The sequence below is a fragment of the Amblyomma mixtum genome, chromosome 5, assembly GCF_055824585.1.
Source record: "Amblyomma mixtum isolate Tamu chromosome 5, ASM5582458v1, whole genome shotgun sequence".
NCBI lineage: Eukaryota > Metazoa > Arthropoda > Arachnida > Ixodida > Ixodidae > Amblyomma > Amblyomma mixtum.
Genome location: NC_143016.1, coordinates 133,541,416 through 133,563,051, shown reverse-complemented (window position 1 = coordinate 133,563,051; position 21,636 = coordinate 133,541,416). Strand labels below are relative to the sequence as shown.

Below are 21,636 nucleotides of genomic sequence, written 5' to 3'. Positions count from 1 at the left end.
TGATCAGTATCGGTGACGAGTGGCATGCAGTGAACTGCAATATAATCGCTGTTTTTTTCACTTTCTGGGATTCCGGCTCTTGAGGCATGCTAGCTCTTGTGATGTAGTCAATAAAAATGACGCAGTAGCAATTAATCGCAGTTTACGCATGCCTCACACGACCCATATTAACTTTTACCATAACAGCCATCGCTCTGCGGTTCAGGCCCAAACCTAAACAGGAGACGGAAGAAATTGGAATAGAAATTATGAGGCGGACGTTGACGAATACCGAGTGGTATAATAATCCCTCTTGCACAACACTACCAAGAATAAAACACCCACAAAAAATTGGTGTCTGCGCTGCTTTAAGGAGTCAATCAATAGAACGTTACTGGGATAGAAGATGCGGACATACCACGAGAATAACAGAACATACGCAGCGCGTGTAGTGCAGTCCGCTTCTTGTAGCCTGGTAACTTTCTATAAGGCGTGGCCCCACACTAACAAAGCCCAACTTCCAGCTTTACTTCGGAATCATATACTCTGGAAGGCCTTCTGTGTGCCTAAGTACTTCACTGCCATATCATGAGAGGCCCTGCTACTGATAATATTTTAGTTGTTTAAATGAATTGCTTTGGTGGACACTTGGGAAACGTGTGACTAAACCTAGGGTGGTAATGCGATACTACTCTTTTTGTATGATGACATATATGACGTTCCACTTGAAACGCTTTCACGTGCATATTTACGTAGCAGCGGCGGTCGGTATCATATGCTGCGTTTCCCCAGTCATCTGCAATTGCAGACAGTTGGTTGTCAGCAGCCTGAGGTGAGTAAAAATAGCTGTATTTGAGAAACCGATAGCGAAAGTACTGTGGTCTGTATCCTACGTACACCCGCACTTAGGCTGCGAATCGCTTGAAGAGTAGTTTTGCTTCGCCACATGGTGATAACAGAACGAAAGCACTAGAAGGCACTTCCTTTGTATAAGCGACGGCATGTATTCGCTTTCGAGCCATGACATTGCCGTCGATGGATTTTCCTCCAGTGCTCTTTTTTTATCAGCACGATAAGAAATGAAGTGGTGGGCCCTGCCTAGTGCTGAGTATTATCTTTTATCTCAATGTTTGGGGAAAATGACATTTGTAAAGGCTCTGCTCAGTACCACATAAAAGGACAATAACACGCACATAAAAGGAGCACAAAATAGCGGCACCCACACCGTACTGGCTGCTGTCTTCAACCAGTGAGTATTACGCTGCCACCTTACTGTTAAAAAAAAAGGCTTCAGCTGAATCTATGTTTTCTCGAACCAATTTGTCTGGTACCCAAGAAGAGAAGCGCTAGCGTAAAAATACAGTATCTATTAGAGGAGAACGTGTGTTTCAAAATAGTAAATCAGCGTTTGCCACAAAAGAAAACGTTTTCAGAAGACTAGCAGCATGCGTCCTTAGCTTTAAATCTTTCAGTGATAAAGCAGACTTGAACAGTATTCAGGAGAAAACTAGGTTGTACTGATCAAATTTACATCCGTTGGTTGGTTTGGTTGGTTTATGGGGTTTAACGTCCCAAAGCGACTAAGGCTATGAGAGACGCCGTAGTGGAGGGCTCCGGAAATTTCGACCACCTGGGGTTCTTTAACTTGCACTGACATCACACAGTACACGGGCCTCTAGAATTTCTCCTCCAAAGAAATTTCAGCCGCCGCGGCCGGCATCGAACCCGCGTCTTTTGGGTCAGCAGCCGAGCACCATAGCCACTGAGCCACCGCGGCGGCAAATTTACATCCGTGTGATTTCAAAAAATGCGTACTCGACGAATTCTTTGAAAAGCCCATTAACTTTTTTTCTTCAGGGCAAACTCTACTAAGCCCTTTCTTCTTTTACCGCAGCCAATATGAAGTCGACGTTGATTGCATTCGTCATTCTCTGCTTCGCTGCATGTAAGTAGAAAACATTAACCCTAGGACAGTGTCTGCAGATGCACAAACCGACACTCATAGCATTTCTGTGGTTTTAGAAATAGCAAAGAAATCTAAAAATCTGAAAAAATTTGCGTTTTGAGAACCAATGGCTCAATATCACAAAAAAAATCTTCCAAAAGGAACTCGTTTTGCATTCTTAAGATTATAAATAACACTGACTAATGACGTTCTTTGCCGATTTTTGTATATATTTATCTAGTTCAATGCTTGTAATAAAAAAATGCCTTCATCCACAATGGCAATATCTGTCACGCTTAAAAAAGCGCACAAAATATTGCATAGCACAGGTGACAAAACGCTAGCACGACAGGAATAAAAAAAACTTGAAAGCAAATCTTAACTGACAGTTGTACGAATTTGGCGTAGAATACAACGGAAACAGCACAAGACTGTTCTAAATTAGAATAAACAGCCTTATCGAGGCAACAACTATTCATTTCCTTTACTAGAACGCACAAAATTACAAGAAGTACTGAAAGCCGAGGACGGTCAGTCAATAAACATTACAAACTATTTTCATTTGTATGTTCTTGGTTTTTACGCAGTGCATGAGAGGTTAAATGTATCTTTATTCATTTAAAAAGCAATCATCAGCTTCTTAACGGTTTCAGTGCGCAATTTGTGCTCGCTTCTGATAATTCTATAGAGATGTGTGGAATATATATATATATATATATATATATATATATATATATATATATATATATATATATATATATATATATATATATATATATAGATTTTGTGGGGTCTAAGTTTGTTGATGAAAATGAGGCTTATTTTCAATGGCCTGATATATGTGCAGCGCTGAGAAACAGATATTCCCATGGGCTTCCGCTGCAGTAGAGACAAGGAATTTAAATTTGAGTTTTTATCGCCTCGTATCCGCCAACAATAAAGAAGACGAGGTTGGTTGGTGTGAAAAAGGGTGTTTTTCAAGCGATTTTCGAAAGTTGAGGAAACCTGCAGGGTCCTCCTACACTCACCATCCGTGCACTCACAAGCATGGCGTACTTAGGAACTGTGGGTATAGCTAACCAAAAAAAGGAGAAATAAAAAGGTTATAATTTTATTAGTTTTCAGGCCAGTACTTCTAGCGACCAGTATTGCCACCTTTCATTACATGAGCATGTATTCCGGAAATATTCTGTTGCAAACTAGACATTTGTTTCTTACTGCACCATTTTTGATAGCACGCACTTTTTCACTCTCTCTAATTTATTGCTTTCTTCTACAAATTTATTCTGAATTCTTTGCAACCGATGTATCCAAAGACCTTGAACTATATTGCTGTCCTGTCGCAGCTTATGTTAGCATTGATCACATATTACCATTTCATCGCAGTATCAATGGCAGCTTCTCTAAATGAACTATTAGACCTTAACAATTTTTTTAGATTTCCTAGAGACTGTCCCCAGACTTCTGTCTAGAAAGTCTCTAGACTCTCTATAAACAAATCCTAGAGAATGGTCTATAGACAAAAGAAATCCTATAGAGAGTGCATGAACAATCTACAGATTTATGGCCATACACTTTTAGTACACTTGTCTGCAGAGAGTCTGCAGACTATGAACAGAGAAAAAGAAAAATCTATAGGAAGGCAATATAGTGTATAAAAAGTCTAAAGACCGTCTATATACGAATTTCATGGGGGAGAGCCCGCTGATGCTTTTGTGCGCACGCGCCTTGCCGCCCATGTGACATGTGTGCGCTGTTTCTCGTGTGTATCAGGAGAACCTGTATTGCTTTCTTATAAGTAAATTTTTGCAATAGTTTATTTTGTATTTATACCCTTCTTCAGTGCTGCAGCCTAAAATATGGTGGGGCAGTGTACCGAACATACGAATGTATATTACTACGAAAGAAAATTGCGATCCGGTGAGTGAACGCCGTTGCTATGTTTTGTAGGCTCTGCCCTTGTGCTCCCTGAAGAACATGAGTCAAAGTCTGACGAGATCGTGAGCGTTGCGGCTAACCGTGTAGGCGATGAAGCCATTCTTGTCGGGTCCATTCTCCGCGACGTGGCAAGACAGCTGGCCGATGAGGAAGACCTTGGCAGTGAGGTGAGTGGCAAGAAATGGTTGGAAATATACATAGTGATGTTGTAAAATCATTTATTTCAGTACAAATCCACATCGAGAAGGAAACATGTCGTAACGGAAGCTCAGTGTTGTCGCTAAAACATGACATGTAGGAGAGAGCGAATAATAGGGTTAGGTTATTAGAAGTACGGACTTAAAACCGACGAAGTTGTCGAAAGAGTGATGTATCCAGGGTAATTTCTAATCACCAACTTATAAAAGTTCCGATGTGCCACTACGGGATTATTAATTTACTGATGGCCGACATCGGTGACGTAATATAAAGAAAGCGCTGGCGCAAAAGCAGGAATGTAGCTGTTTGCAAATTCCAGGAGTAACAACAGAAACATATGTGCGCAATTTTGGGAAATAAATAGCAGTAAACTACAGCAAAGTTGTTGTGCAAGCGCAAGGTGAAAAATTAAGATCTCAGAGTCCTACATAAAATTTAGAAATAAAGTACGTCTAGTAATATGCTGAGGTGCTCACTAGTGTATTGAGCGATACACTAGATTTCAAGGCTGTTGCGGCGAGAATAAACATCTTTTGACCATATCGCAAAAAGCTGCAATATATTTGCGTTTTTTTCCTAAGAGACACTGTCAGCTCCCCTAAGCGCTTTCTCAGTGCCGCGACTTCGATAATGTGGGCTGCCAAGGCTGCCTGCATGCTCGCACGTTTAGCCGAGATGCATTCATCGACACCTCAAATGTTTCTATTATTTGGCCTTGCCGTTCGAGCTTTAGAAGAACGGTCTCGTTCTGGATGGACTGACTGTGGATGGCACTGTCAAGCTTGTCCAAAACGCCCGGTACATTAATAGTGCAGTGAGGCATCCAAAAAAAAAATAAAAGGTTGATGTTGAGAAAAGGAAGTGAGGAGCAGGTATTACGAAATAATACTTCCGTTATTTTCTCGGCCTAAATTAAGCCTAGCAAGCAGACATCAGTGCAACATGCCACACGTAGACTGTACATCTTGTGAACTGTTAGCAAAATAGAGCTGCTTCCAAGGCAAAGACAACGCGGACGTGGATGCCAGAGCATCATTTCAACAGAAGAGATCGGGAAGATTGTTGAGACAGGACACACAGACAGGACATACAGACAGGACAGACAGACAGGACAGACAGACAGGACAGACAGGGTGAGACAAGAGAGAATGGGCACCGTAGAGGAGGGGTGTAGTGGGGTATGAGTGAAAGAAATATTTTTACTACAGTGTGTGTAATATTGTTAATAAAATATCATCGATGCTAGGAACAACATCGAATCAGTTAGTAACATGTAAAGCGATTCTCTTTGGAGCCCGCGCATGAGAAGTGTTGCATGTATCTTAACTAAATTTTGGTATTTTTGCATTCTCAACCCTTCTTCATAAGACAAAGGAGTACTTCATCAGGGACCTCTGGACGAGGGCCAAGGACGCTGTCGCTCAAGCCGGAAAGAAGATTACAGATGTGGCCACCAAAGCCGTAAACGAGGCTTCTTCGACCATAAAGGAGGCCGCAGAAAAGGCTAAGGAGAAGGCCAAGGAGAAAACATTTGAGATTTTTGCGAAGATATTCGGAAAATCCTTGGAAAGTTACGCTGCTGAAGACTTTGCATCGCGGGGTGATTTCATGAAAGGGCTCTGTGCTCGTATCGACCAGTTTGGGCAGAAACTTATAAAGGAGGGTCAGAAGCTGCGCAGTCAATAAAAGAGAGTTACTAGTGCTTATATTGGACGATTCTCACGCCTTTTTATTTCGGTGATTGCTTTATGCCCGTTCGTTTTGTCCGCCCTTTTCGTTAGAGTAGCGCGAGGCATTTTTCGAGCGCGGCGCTCGGGCGCCCTTTCCTGGATTCCTCTTCGTAGTCCTCCTCGTGAGCGTAGTCGTCGTAACACGCCACCTGGCCAGTTACAAGTCGTCCTATGACCTGTAACCTGAAGGGTAACAGAGGTGGGTAGCACCTGAGAAAAAAGCCACCTGGCATTGCGAAAGCAGAGGAATGGACAACCGGGAGGTGGCTGCCAAGGGAACATCCCAGAGGCTGGCTAGCAGCGTAACCTGTGCCCTGCCAGCTATGCAGGTGGCATGTGAAGATCTGCGCTGAAGTTTCCCATTACCGAATATTGTAATCGTGTATCAATTTCCTTGGATGCGCTCTACCAGCTCTCTCTGTCGACAACCCTTGATGTTGATCGAAACTGCAAAAAATGTCGGCCCACGTTTTTTTTCCCCATTTTCCTTGAACACTCGCAATTGCCTCGAAAGCAGGGCTGGTGATCGTGAACATCGTTTTTGAGTGCGGCGAAATGCGAACTGCTTTTGAGGAATCTTCAAAGTTATCAAAGAGACCAGTGACCCAAAGGAAACAAGTTTCGCCAGGCAGTGCAAGTCACGCAACGCAGTAGTTTTCCGGCAGCCTGCCATGGCGCACGACTCCATGGAAAGAAGAAAGATACTCAGAAGCTCTAGACAAAAGCCTTTTACAGCGAGAAACTGTTTATGAACGCAATTTTTTCATGCGATGTAAGATTTCACTGTAACAATCCATATATCCTCAGATCACCCGACGGCAGTCATGTATTTTATTTTTCTGTTAGCGTTTTTGCCATCATCAAAAGCGTTCCCCTTTCGTTTGTTATGACAGTCTTAACATTAGGTTGGATGCGATCGATGGAAACACTTTAAAAGAAAGATTTTCCTACATATCATAAGAATAGTCTATTACCTTCAGCATTTCAGTGTGTTACGACTTTTGAATTGGGAAAGTGTTTGTCCGGGAATGTTGGACATGAATAAAGCAGTGCTGTCGCAGTGCATGAGATTTCAGGAACAGTAACAAGCAGCAAACAGTATTGGCTGTAAAATAATATTAATTTAGGGTCTCGGGAATTTTGTGGAAGAAATGGCGCAAAATGTGCGAGTACGCACATTTTCAAGACTCTACACTGCTTTATCCCATACGCATCTGTTCTAAGGCATTCTATAGGACAAATTCAACATTCACAGCCGACATCACACTCGCGTACTTAACGTCAGATACTGCCTAGAAATTTTTATTTGGCGTTTACGCACAATTTAGGGGCGTTTTCTTTAAACCCGGTCAACGAAGTAATCGGGAGAGATTAAGAAAGATGTCAGGGATATTACACTGGAAACATGACCAGTTTCTTCTGTAAAGTTACAAAGCAGAATGAAAGGCACTGCTACCACCAAAGCTGCGGAAATCTTAGGTGTGCACGACGTCTTTCCGCTTCGCTCTAGCACGTCTTAACGGCAAGACACAGTGAACTCGGGCAGCATGAACAGCGCGGCAGAGAACCACGCGATGGCAGATTACTGCTTAGATGACACGGCCTCAGTGTTTCCGCCTGTTCATTCAACAGGCGTCGCTCTGTAGAGCGGTGTCTGACTGCGAACACGTGCTTTGCTCGCCACGGCAAATGAAAATTGCGCGAAACTCTTAAACGGCGCCTGCCGTAAACTTCAGGCAAATTGTCGGCCTGCAGCAGATGATTTGTTTTCGTTCATTTTATTTTCTGATTCATATAATACCTTTTTATTTTGTATCCTGGGTGTTTAAAATTACTAGATACAGATTTTTCGTTCAACAGCCGTAAAAAGTACTTCAGTCCGGTTTCGGTACTTCCATTTTACGTTAAAGCGGACATCGTTTTCGTCATCCAGGTTAATGAAAAGACCAAAATGTAAGTATATTTAACGAGCAGATTTTTTTGTATTCTTAGTTTTAGGTCGCAAGGTTATGTTGCGAAATTATAGGCCGCCTAAATCGAAGGTGACAACAGTTTATGAGGTATCAGAATCTGCATCCTGCTTCGAGACATCGAATGCGGAAAAACGCTGTTTAGGGCTAAACTAGTTGAGTTTGGTTACGTTGCATAGCGAAAAAAATGGGTGTTTCTTTATTCAAACACGGACGCAGTTTACGTCCTTTTTGAAAATAGATAACGTTGGCATGATTTCCGTGACGATACTACTTGCAGCGACACCAATTTATCAAAATGTAGCGCAGGAAAACGAACCTAACGAGCTGCCAAACATGTATTATCGGCGCGCCATATCTGGAAGCACGGTGCTGTTTATAAAATGTTATAAACTGCTTCTTTCGTCTGCTTAGAGGGCCTGCTATTTCTCGAGATAATCTGCCATAAAACCAACAATTAAAATATTCCGTAATTAATGTCCGCCAAGCCGTATAATTACTCAACACCTGCCGCAGAGACGTATCTTTGGTGATTCGTCTAACAAAAATCTGAATTTAATTATTTAGAGCACTGTATAAGGAACTAAATTAATATTGTAGCAAAATAGGAGCATTTTTACTCGGAACTAGAGAAAGAGCTAAACCACTTACTACCAGATAAATTTCAGAAGGCGAGTACTTGCACATGACCTCCCTATAGGATAGTAATGCGAAGAAAGAGCATGTTTTCAAGCACATTAAGAAAGGCTAACAATACAGCGTGAGCACAACACTGCAGCCAAATAGATGTGTACACGCGGCAGCCTATACGAAGACCATAAACCTGGAAACACTTACTACGTGTCAAAATGTAAACCATTGATAAGTCACTGTTAAGAAGGTAAGTCAGCGTAGAACCCATTACAAGGAGGCGGAAGCAATCTTAAGAACCAATAGTGCAAAAATGGGTACTCAGGAGGTAAAAAAGACAACGACGCCGCTGCTTTGCCGCATATACATCCCGGTTAATGACCCATGAAAAAACAGAGCCGCTGGAACACCACCTAAAACACAAACATTTTTTTTTTACTACATATTCGGCCTGCGTGAAGAGTAGCATAAATTCGTACAAATTAGTAGTACTCTTCGCAGGTGATTCACACGCAGTTAGAAAAGTAGAATACAAGAAACGAAAGTGAATATTTCTCGACTACCAGCACCCAACTATATTAACAATATTCTTTCCTTGTGGTGGTACTACCAGGAAAGCTTATAGATTAAGGCAAAAAAAATGGGTAATCCTCCAAAAATCTTCATTCGCATCAGAGGATGAAAATAAAGAGTGCCGCAAATTCGCTTTTCTAACTTTTTTTTTTAAGTAAGATGCTCAGCAGTTCCCAAGAGTAGTTTTAGTAGATAGCTTTCGTGACCAAGTGTACACAAAATACAAGGATGATTGCCATATTTCCTTTCAAGTTAGAAAAAAGTATCAGTCAGCATTTCTTTTAATCGCTGCACTCTGCGTCCACGGTAATAGTGAAATTGTCGGCAAACTCAGGCGAACATCTTTCAAAGCTGAAGCCGAACTTCTTCAAAACATTCCGAGCTCTTCTGTCATACAGATAGTTAGCAGAAAAAGCCCTTGAAATTCTTCAGCGCCGAAAGTTATTATTGGCTTCCGAAGGCAATGACTTGACTCTGATACACGTCGGAGCGGAGTACTCCGGGTTGCTTTCCAACTAACCAAGTTATTCACCACGCATTTGAAACTGAGTACTCGACGTGCCTGCTTGGTGACCTGAATTCATATGTGGCTGACATTTGATGAATAAAACCAGATGAGCCACGGCTGAGAACCAGCACGAAAAATAATAAAAAAGAATTTTACCAGAAGTGCAAGATGTAGGACCTACTTCAGCACGATACATCGATGCAGTGACTGCGGAGACACTTTCTCCAGTGAGGTAAACTTTCACAACTACCTAATTAAATAAACGCAACTTTTAAAGTTTTCGAGACGTAGCCCCTCATCAACTTAGTTTATTCTCGGGTCGTTCAGTGTTCTCTCTCCGTGGCTTTCCTCTCCATGCGTGGCACGACTGCGAGGACTCCGCGCTTCTTTCGCTGGTCTCGGCGGCTAAGCGTTCAGTGGATGGGCCAACAGCGATATGGTTGAATCCAGGCCGCGGCTTCCGACTTTCCATGATGGAGCAATAAAAGAGCGTCCCTGTGTTGTGAAATGTAGCACATATAGTAAAGAATTCCAAATGAGCAAAGTTAATCTGAACTCGTCTGCTAGTGGTGTTTTTCTCGGGGAATCTGCAGCTTCAGGGCGGTAAACATCAGATCCCAACACGCCTACAGGAGGGCTTTCTATTAAACCTATGCAAAGGATTAAAATAGGGGCAAGACTGCTTTGTTTGTCAGAACATAAAAGGCGTTTTGGCAGCCATAAGAGCCTCGAAAAAAGAGACCTAATTTCCAGCTAATAAATGCACTTGATTTGCGGAAAGAAATATAATGGTTAAAATGGAAGGTGCCTGAATGAGCGCCTTTGTGAACATCGTTAAGTGTTCAAAGAAAAGAAAGACGGTTTTGTTTATGGGCACTGCAGGAAATGCAAATCCAATTCAAACCTATCTATAAAGCATGCAGTGTCATTAGTAGGAAGGCTTAAAAACTTACTCGCAAAATCACTAAGGTACAAGTCGTTGATAGCTTGAGTTACGCACGCGTGCATCGCTGAACAATCCGTTGTGCTATCTCAATAAGACCTTTTAAGAAACCACTAAATGCTCGTCTGTTGCCCCAGCACAATGCATGGACACTTCGGTTGTATTTAACGCCTCGCGGTTCACAATAAAGTGTTGGCAGTTAGCGCTCTTGTGTGACCTTTCTTGGCCTTCTGTGTTGTGGCGCTATATTTTACGTCATGTGCCTCTTTTACCTCCAACAGATTAAAGCAGGGTTGTTGGAATGTTGACAACTATGCGGAAAAGAATATTTAAAAATCAGCAAGTGCTATTGAGAGGTCTAATGACATGGGTTCACAGAAAATTAGGCAGCGTGGCTAACCAACCCAGGCACAATGTCACTGCACGAGGCATCAGTGTCAGGGTTGTGTTCTCAAGTACATGCGGCACTGGCAACGCGTTAAAACTCACACAATTAGCATGGGGCACATGCAGAAATATGCAGATGAGTAGTCACGTGGAGACAGGTCGTCGAGGTCGCATATCAGCATCCACTTCTTCTGCTGTGAAACTGTTTTTTGATGTTTAATGCTTGAACTATCATTCGCTCGTAAAATATGGCTCACACTACACCCAGTGCCTTCAGCACCGTTGCACATGTGGGTTTTAAGCACACATAAAAACCAGGAGAGCGGGTCTCCGTTTTGTTTTTCTTTACTCACTGATGGCACATTTGAATAGCCGGCACAATCAGCATTGTTTTTGCGCGGATTTCAAGTAAAATGCGAATAAATTTAACTGACGTTGTAAAAGAGAAGACAACATTGTGTTCATAAATAAAGAACAGGGTGGTTTCCTACTCTATTTAGATGGGAGGAAAAAAGTGTGCTGGAGTAGTCCAAGCTCAATTTAATAAACTTAATGAAGAAATAATTATGAGTACATTGCTTGCAGAAAGGATAAAAAAACAGCGAAATGCAAAGCTAACTTTCATTCGGCGGAATTATCTGCCCTTTAAGTTTTTGTTATTATCTTAGAAAGTAGGCTTCGTACAAACTTGATACCTTACTTTCTCATACTATGCCTTTTTTGTCGCTTTTTTTTTAATGAATTCCTGCGTCGAACGCACCAGAAAAAGCCCCTCCGGAAACTTTCCTCAATTTTGTCTTGCCAGAGACACAGAAACGACCGTAGAAAGGGATACCTTGTGCGGTATACTTGAGTGCAATTGAAAACCTAATCTAAAATAAAAATTTCACGGACGAGACGTTTCTTCACTGTGAACTGCCGGCCTCAAAGAAGTCACACCTATGCCCACAAGCATCCTACACGTTCAGGCGATCGCACCTCACTGTAAACAAGTTGACGATGTACACGAAGCAAGGCATGTCGATACAATCGAGAAACAGAGACAAAAAAAACGTCCAATTCTCCGTTCCGAAAAAGTTCGACTGAATGAGAGTCGCGCAAAGCAATCGACAAGCGCTGCTCTGTCTTCATTGCAACTGGAATTGTTGGGAGCAGAACTAAAGCTCGTTTCCAGCGCCTGCAACAAGCCGCATAGATGAAGGTCGGCGCACGCAGGGTTCAGTAACGTTTACTGAGCGGCAGAAAGTACGCGCGGAAAGTTTTCGATGGCAAACACTTAAGTGGCCCCCCGGTAGAGCCAAACGCTCCAACAAACCGAGAAATAACGGGTGAACGAGCCGCCTCAGGGAGTGTCGCGGTCCCAATTGGCAGGGCAACACCTCGCTGTCGTTTTCCTGCAACTACGAAGGAGACCCGCAGCTATCTGCAATCTACGAAACACCGATTTCAGCGGGAGCCAAAACTTAGGCGAAGTTGCCCGCAGACCTGTGGTCGCCGTTTAGCTTGGGGCCCGTATGTGACAGCCACTAAACAGAGCAGTGCGAAAGGGACTGCAATAAAGCGGTCCCCACCCCGACTTATCGGCATGGGGTGAAGGAGGGAATTCACGACGGTTACAACCGTAGCAGCTTTCCCGATAAGGGACCCTCGTGTTCGGTCGCGCTTCTAAATACCCATTCATGGAACCCCCCCTCCACACCATAGGGACCGATACTGGCACTGACTTTTGCAGTTTTTGTGTGTTGCCAAAAAAGGTGGGAAAATTTCATTGCGGATGCTTCAGTGTGTAGATGTCGTGCGACATCAGGACATCTGTTGTTGATAAAGCATGTGAAAGCCAAGAGGAAAAAAAAGCAAATGAAGGTCTACGGAGCACTGCAGGCTTCATTGAAGCAGGAAAACGTACATTACCGCCATCTAGGCTATGGCGGGAGATTCTGCGAAAAGCTCATTGATAGCCACGGTGAGACCAAGTCTTTCTTTCTGACCCCGCTGAAAAATTCCGATATAAGATTGGATGCACTTTGCGTACGCAAGAAAAACTACTGCTATGGGAACCAGCTGAACAGAACAAAATTTAAAGAATTTTTACATATAGGTTGACGGGGAGCTTTGCGGTTTATTTGCACGTCAATGCATGTTCCATGGTGGGTAAACATTGCAGAAGGTACTGGCGTTAGAGTGGAAGGGGGATCTCCTTCATATGTTAAGCACCATAGTGAAAATACAGATAAATTGTGAACAGTAACACGAATTAACAATGTTCCAGTAATTGCAGAAACTGAAGCGTAAACGTAGAGCCGATGGGTTATCTTTACCGACTCCAAAACATCTCTAGAGATCCTGTTCAACCTTCTGAAGAACAATCATCAGCCTATTTTCCTTGACATCGGGTATCTACATCATTTGGCTAGTTTTTCAGGCCACTGCATAATATTTCAATAGATACCAGCACACTGTGCCATTCTAGCCGATGAAGCAGCCCGTGCACGGCACCGACACCGGAGATGTATTCGGACTCTCTTCACGAAATCTGATGCGTACCAAATGGCTAAAAGATTTGCTTCCGAATAAACGTAGCGGCTCTAGAGCTTGCTGACACATCACAACCAATTTCTGTACTCAGTCGACTCACCTCTCAGGTGGAGACTACCACCCAGAATTCCTCACCATCTGGAAACACTTTATCACCGTCTTTGCCGGAACTCTGTATTTACAAATTACTAACGGCTTGTGTCACCGTTTCGGTCAAATGAGCAGTTCACTTTGTGGCAACTGCGGCTCTATCGAAGTCGTGGAACATCCTGCTTGAAGGCCCGGCATATGCTGAGGAGCGTGACTATTATGAACTCATACTGGTGTGGCACCACAGGGACAGGGACAGAGACAGAGTGACAACAACACACTCTGTCTCTGTCCCTGTCCCTGTGGTGCCACACCAGTATGAATTCGTACCAACTCGCCCAATTTTCAACCCTTTTGAACTCTACTATGAACTCTACCTGCTTCAGGTGCCGGGACCTCGTCAGGCCAATTGGCCTTTTGCCCCGGCTCCCTCTTTCTGTAGAAAGAAAGAAAATAAATTTCAATTTCAATTTCAATTGTATGGAGAAACTCTCCCCAGTGCCTCCAGCAATGGACAGTGTTTTAGGTCCCTTAGCCTGCCATAGGCAACAAAGACAGGTAACGAACTTTTTGTTTGCGTAATTGAAGGACTTTTGACAATTTACATACTCTAATTTCACCTTCCGTGTTATCCACAACCATTCTTTACGCAGTGAACTTTTTTAACTCATATGTCAGACTATGCACTTCATCATTTCATATGTTACACCATTACCCGCCGATGCACCTTAGTACGCAGTGCACGCAAAGCACCATCGGTGGTCGAAATTTCCGGAGCCCTGCAATACTGCTCCTTTATAGCCTGAGCCGCTTTGGGACGTTAAACCCCATAACCTAAACGACGCATTGATTGGTCGCGTTTCAACTTCTCCCTTTTTTTTCTTTGTACCTTTACGCACCGTTATCCTTCCGCCTTTATATCTGTCGCGAATCGGTTGGACGCGTCCCCAACTGCTTTTTTTTTCTTTATTGCCTGGCTTTTGCAAACAAAATTGGACAAAACAAACAATCAACAAAACACAATAAACGCTATGTACATACGACTCGTGGTCAGCCAGCATGAATCTGGCTTCGTCTAATTAAAATTCAGGCAATGTACAGAGCAGCTCTAGTTTTGAGAGCCACTCCGGAGGGTCCGCAGCGGCCTTCTGAATGGCCAGAAACATGTCCATATTTTCGCGAAAGTAAATCATGGCAGGTCTTGCGTCTCGGTCACAATGGTAGCCTCCAGAACGCGTCCCCAACTGCTGAAGGGGAACGCTTTCGCGTGCAGGTTCGAAGAAGGGAACAAAGAAATCAAACAAAACAAAACAAAGCGAAGCCGTGTTAATATTTTAAATGAAAGGAGCCAATGAAAGGAACGAAAACACTAAGGAAAACACACACTAGGCACGCGTAACACAACAGATAAACAGGAGAGAGTTTTTTTTTTTATTCGAGCTGTTTGCCATCAGGCATAATGAAAAAGGAAAGAAAGTTATAAAAAGGAGTGCAAACAATCCTCGCTTAAAAAGCGGCAAAAGTTCGTGATATAGCGATTATCTAGAGTCCACTTGGTATAGTCGTCTGCAACGTCCCATCGCAGGCCAACCTTTCTTAGTAAACGTCGTCTCACGGAAGCTGTAGCCGGGCAAGTCCACATACAGTGTTTTTCATCACACTGGTCGGGCGCAGCACCACAATGGGGACACTTGTCTGTCACTTCGTAACGTTTGTCACGCCACCGATGACGCACAGAACGAGTCAGAGCCGCTCCTGCCCGAATCCGGCGCACAGATACCTCCTCCTCCCGAGTGAGACTCCGGGGGAGAGGGTACGAACACGGAGGAATTAGAGCGCGTGTTCGCTGAAGCAAAGACTGTTTCTCGGAAACATGGGACAGGAACGGATCTGAGGGAAGAGGGGAAGGTGGCGGGATATCGGATGTGTCAAGGTGTGTCATTGCATCCACATGAATATTATGCGGATCCTGGGCATGCCCGCGAATCCAGTGTATACGCACAGGACAGGGGTATTTTGTGCAAAGTTGGTGAATGGATTGTGTAACTTGGAATGTGCGCCTGACAGCCTTAAGCTGCTTAAGGGCGGCAAGGGAGTCGGTGTAAATGTGTACAATATCGAAAGTAGGTACGAGTGGAAGGGAAGCAATGGCATTGTGTATCGCCTGAAGCTCCAAGGCCAGGGGGGAGCAAGTATCCGTGCTATATGTAGCGCGGGAGTTGAGATGAGGATGTGAGGGACTGTAAACTGCAGTAACTCCCTGCGCTGCTGTGTGTGATGCATCGGTGTGTATTATGCACCCTGAAGGAAGATGGGCGGCTGATATCGGCGTCGAAGCAGAGGGGCGATTGTCTGTGAGCTGACAGTATAACCATGGAGGAAGAGTCTGTAAACGATGAAGCTGAAGCGACATCTTGCGTGCTCTGTTTGCCTCACGCTGGTCGATAAGTTCACTCAATGTATTAAGTTGAGCGTACTCTTGCAGAAAGAGTATGGGTGTGATATGCGGAAGATAAGTTATGGCGCGCATAGCCTCCCGATTGATTGATTCAAGGGAGTCCCACTGTCGTCGGGTGAGGAGATGAAATTGCGCTTGGTGCACTATCCGCGGCTGAAGGATGGAGCGCACGAGCTGACGGGCAGTATCAAAACGCGCTCCGCCAGAGCGCATAGCTATGCGTCGAATCAGACCGAGAGTAGCGTGAGCCGATTTACGGGTCGCGTTTAGCCACGGAGTCCCAGTCCCAGATGTATGAAGTAGAAGACCTAGAACACGCACACTTTCAACTTGAGGAATTGGAGAATTGTCTACCGTAAAGGTAAAAGGTGCTGCTTTCCGTAAGCCACTTCTGTTGCCAATGCGATTGAAACAAGATTTATTACACGAGAGGGTCACACCCAAAGGGGGTAGTCGTGATGTTAAGGCATCCAGCGCTTGCTGAAGCGCCGACTGTTGCACAGACGCATCTGGATTACAGGACCACAAGGTTATGTCGTCGGCGTACGCAAGGACGCGCACAGAAGGAATTTTCTCTAGGGCTCGGACAAGAGGTATAAATGTTACATTAAATAATGTGGGGGCGAGGACATTAAATAATGTGGGGTACACCGCGGTTGGAGGTAAAGTGACCAAAAGGCTTCCCATGGATACGTACACTGAAGGTTCTGTTTGTTAAAAATGAGTGAATTGAAAGGAGAAAGCGATGAGGGAGACCGAGATCTTGAAGGGTGCCAAGAATAGAAGAGTGTAGGACGTTGTCATATGCCTTTGTGATGTCAGTCGCGATCACCGTACGAACAGGATGACTATGGGGAGAATGGTTTAGTACGTCCGCAGTCAAAACAGCCAGACCGTCTTCTGTTCCAATGTGAGGGCGGAACCCAATTTGAGATTCTGGATAACAATCATTCGATTCCCGCCACCACGACAAGCGAGCTGCTAGAATGTGTTCATAAAGCTTGCAGATAGTAGGCGTAAGTGAAATAGGGCGGAGGGCCGAAAGAGAAACCGGCGGCTGACCTGATTTGAGGATTGGGACAACGATTCAATGTTTCCACTCTGCAGGAATAACTCCAGAATGCCACACCTCATTGAATGCATCAAGGAGGGAATGTAGAGCAGGTCCTTCCAAGTTGCGAAACAACGAGTTAGGTACACCGTCATGCCCGGGAGCAGTGCTTGTTTTGAGGCGATGTATGGAGGCCAGCAATTCTGCCATGGTAAAATCTGAAGTAACCTCATCAGGGGGCTCAGAAATCGATAATATGGGAGAAGGGGTAGGGAGGCAGTCATGATGTGGGAAAAACTGACGGGCTGCTTGTTGTGCAAATGAAGTTTCATCCACATTCAGAGCCAAGCGAATGCTTTCGGTATAATCAGCTACTTGAGAAGTGCGTTCCATGGCGTGAAATACCCGCCAAAGATGTCTATTACCCTTTGTAGAGGAGAGGCGGGCACACCATGCAGCCCAGCGTTGTCTGCTAAGTCGCTTTGAGTAGCGCCGCGCACGTGCAGTAGCCCGATGAAGAGCTGGAAGAGCTGAAGGGTCGTCGGGATTACGAGAAGCATAATGATCCGCCCTGCGACGAAGAGCCCAGAGATTAAGGAGATGCATGTCCGGGTTCGGATCATCCTCATTTACAATAGTGGCGAATGTATGAGTCGACAAAACAGCTGAGAGGGTAGACAGAACCGTAGATGGGTTCAGCGTAGACAACCTATTATCTGCGCGTACGGAATCCCATGATGTAAAGCGCACGCTGCGGCGTATTTTCCGGAGACGCGAAGTTATGATGGAGATTAAAATAGGGCTGTGATCACTGCCCCAAGTGTCTGGTTCAACATTCCAACGAGGGTAGCCGGGCCCTGACCACCAAGACAAATCAGGCGAATACGGACCACCCCGAGGGCGCGTTGAAGTTTGCGGTTGATTTAGTAGTTGAAATGAATGATCTAGAAAGGTGCCATGAATGTGAGCACCCCGGGAGGAATCCAAAGGGTAGCCCCACGATGTGTGAGCGCCGTTGAAATCTCGGCCAACTAAAATAGGGGTGCCCGAGTAGTTATTACGGAGAAAACGAATCCAACCTAGGTTGGGAGACACTGTTCCCGGACGATCATAGAAAGATACAAGTATCAGTGGTGTATGTGCAGGTTTTACGAGAAGGCCAACGACCTCCTGGCGAGTGTTGCACCACCGTGAAAGATCGATCGGTGTATGGGGAACCGAACGATGAACATAAATGGCAGATTTACCGGGATGGAGGGAGGAAGCGATGCAGCGGCGATCAGGGATGGAAGGAGAATGGTACGCGCAGAAACCAGAGAGGCGAGGAAGGGAATTGTGCTCTTGAAGAAGGAAGGCCCAGGCCTTGAGTTTGCCGTCAGGCAGGCGGATGTTCACTTCAGATGACTTATTGGCAAAGCCACGGCAGTTCCATTGCACCACTAGAGATGATGCACTAGCCATGGCGAGGCCGAAGAGCTTCAACGATCAGGGTGGTCAACTGCTGCATGAGTGCCATTATTTTCTCCACAGCCGGGGAGTGCACATTAGATGGGACCTCGGCGCCTTTATGTGGCTCAGTGCTGTTTGGAGATGATTCGTGAGGAGGTAGCTCCTTCCGTCCACGCCGTATCTTTTGCTACCACTGTCATAAAGAAGGGCATATGCAGACTACCTGCCCCAATCCTGCAGCAGTGGCCGATATGGACCAGACAGCAGGCCTTTGTGCCCTGTGCAAATTACCAGGCCACGACATTCGTTCTCCTAATTGTCCAAAGAAGAAGGCAAAGAAGTCGAACAAGCCGTCCGAGAGCACTGGCATCAGCACAAGCAATCGCTTCGCTGCTCTAGCGTGTGCTGAAGACGACTTCCCTGCACTTCCTACACCTGACTCCCCGACTTTCAACATGCCTGCTCAGCCACTTTCCTACGCACAAGCTGTTCACCGTCGAGGAAGGAAGCCCACATCAACACGTAAAGCCACGGACACCACAGATGAAGACACCGCTCTCGACAATGCCATCGCAGAGGCTCGTCGCCACTTAGAGGATCTCACTAAGCGTCGAGAACAGCGGCGCTCATAGCCATCTTGAAGAAACATAGCGAAAAGGAGAGAGTTCATCGGCTACATAGCGTTCCAGGTGGTGTGGGCATGCCTTGCAGGTAGCCCAGACGCGGGTCGGCGAGTTGCGATGCGTCGCTGGCGTTGCGTTCAGGGAGGCGGTGGTAGAGAGCCGGGAGATGAGGAACGGAGATGACACGGGAGACGCTGACGAACTCTTGTCAGTCGCCGCCAAGAACTGGGCAGCTGCAGCAGGAGAACTGTAGCCGGGTCCTGTCGATGGCGTTCCGCAAACACCGTAGGCTTGTGCAGTTTATCCAAGGAAACCGTGGCAGCAAAGTGGCGATCGCAGTAGGCCTGCGTCGTTGATTCAAGGGTGATCCACGGCAGCACAGACCCGAAGTCTGACGGCTGCCACCTCCACGCTTGAATGAGGCTTAAAGGTTTTGCATCGGTGATCCAAGGGAAGTCACTGGCAGCTCGAACCCAACGTCCGACCGCTGCCACTTCCACGCTTGAACGACCAGACTTGTGCTACGGTGTCTTCCTGAACACCTCGGTTTGCTGACACGTAGCTCTACGCTCCTTGTGCCTGCCTCGCGCACAGCACTCGCACGTGCCCACGCGCAACGCGGGGCTGGCACGCACGGCGCTCCGATGTCCGACGCACCACTGGGGACACGCCGCGTTCCACAAATCCGTCGACAGTGCGGTGTGCACATCACAATATCCCAAATACCCTTCCCCACGCAGGGTGGCGTGCAAGCGATTTTTGGAGGCCAGCTAAATTCTCTTTTCTCATTAAAGAGCTCCTCTCTCTATCTCTCTTGCTACAAAAAAAAAACACAAATGGCAAAAAATAAACAAAAGTGAGTAGAATAAATGAGGGAACTCACTAGAACAAAGAATGGCAGCAAGTAAACAAAAGAAAAATATAAAAATCTAACTTCTAGATACTGAGAGTGAGAAACAAGTTAATCTGCGAGAAGTGCTGAAGGAACGCTTAGGCATGAGATGAATTGGTGAATGCGGTCACTGAATTTGATACAAAAATGTCGCAGAAAGAACAGTCTGTTTAAGTAATTAGTTTTGATTTTTGGCAGAAGCGAATTAATATTCGTCTAACATACACAAACTCCAAACCTCGAATCTTTGCGCAGGAGCCTCCAAAAGGCTGCACTGCGTGCACCCATATTTATTTCAAGTAAGCTAGATAATGCATGGACCACATTCGCTTTCTTGACGACTCCTGAAACGAGCAGATATCATTTGATACCAGTCAGTGAAGACCCTTACTTACCTCGCAGCATCGCATTCCCAAACAAACCAAAAATTATGACGCCACACTTCCATTACTGTCGCCGTGAAGCACAGGGAATATATCAAAGACAGTGCCTGTATAACGGTATAAACGGACGCGAAACGCGCCACCATGGCATCAGGCGCATACGTAATTTACCCACGTAAACAGAAAACATGGTCATACACATAGTTGGGCCATTTTCCAACCTTCCAAATATAACATCTCTTTAAACTTGCCCTATAACAGATGCCATTCCAAAATCGTCTCTTAGAAAATAACGCCAGGATACAATTGTCCACAATTCTACCGACTCCAGCAAGCCATTCGAAGTATAAAACATCGACTACTGCGACACCAACCTACATGACTTCTTACAATAATCCCATATCAGCCATCTGAACAATACAGTCACCCTTTGGCGGATGCCTGGTTATGACTGAGGGAGTGAGGAAAAAGACCTGGTTTATAAAAGGGCCTTATATCTGCCTGCCAAACCCAGAGAGAGAGAGAAAGACGCAGCAGTAAACGAGCAGCAAATACTTGAACGCGAGTAGAACATCAGGTAATATAGCAGTATTTTATCGCAAACCCACCCTTGAGCCGCCGCGGTGGCTCAGTGGTTATGGTGCTCAGCTGGTGACCCGAAAGACGCGGGTTCAATCCCGGCCAGTGTGGTCACATTGCGATAGATGCGAAATGCTGGAAGCCCATGTAGTGTAGGATGCCAGCGCATGCTAACGAACCCGAGGTGGTCCAAATCTTCTGGTGTCCTAAAGTGTGCCGTTCCTAATATCCTGAGTCGCTTCGCGATATTAAACCCCATAAACGTAGATAAAACACACCGTTACCCGAACCCCACGGGCGCCAACCCTAACTTAACAGTGAATAAGAACATGTACTCCGGATAGTTCAACCTAAGAATCTCCACGCCTCACTAATGCACTGCCACTTCGTATGGCGTGGCTCAGCTCAAAAGTATCGGGATATCAAGGCACATACCGAATGTATTTTGCTCCTGTAACACTGCCATTGCATCCTCTTATTTCCTTTACACTTTCCCTTCTTCACTGAGTGCTCTGCTTCACTCGGAAGCTAAGCTGCTGAGCGCCCCAGTAGAGCAGAGCACTCCATGTAGGAGAGCTCGGCTACTGAGCCTGAGTACTGATGTTTAAACCTGTCCGCGGCGTTCACGTTTCGAAAGAGGCTCAACACAAAAGGCGCCTTCGTGTTGTGCGAAATGTCATAGCAAGTTAAAGATATATATTGGTCGCTTATTCCACAGCTCTCTAATGCGGCACCTCTTCTTTTGCTCTCACCATCCTCTCTCCCATCACGGCTT

At 45.3% G+C, this 21,636-nt stretch overlaps 1 protein-coding gene across 1 annotated transcript; it reads left to right on the top strand.

The window, feature by feature from the left end:
- The first annotated feature begins 1,197 nt into the window (after nucleotides 1–1,197).
- On the top strand, nucleotides 1,198–5,766 carry LOC149343778 (uncharacterized). Its single transcript, XM_089542476.1, has 4 exons — nucleotides 1,198–1,228; nucleotides 1,874–1,924; nucleotides 3,875–4,029; nucleotides 5,429–5,766. The coding sequence occupies exons 2-4, from the start codon at nucleotides 1,879–1,881 to the stop codon at nucleotides 5,744–5,746; spliced, it is 519 nt and encodes a 172-aa protein (XP_089398602.1). The 5' UTR covers nucleotides 1,198–1,228; nucleotides 1,874–1,878; the 3' UTR covers nucleotides 5,747–5,766.
- Nucleotides 5,767–21,636: the final 15,870 nt, after the last annotated feature.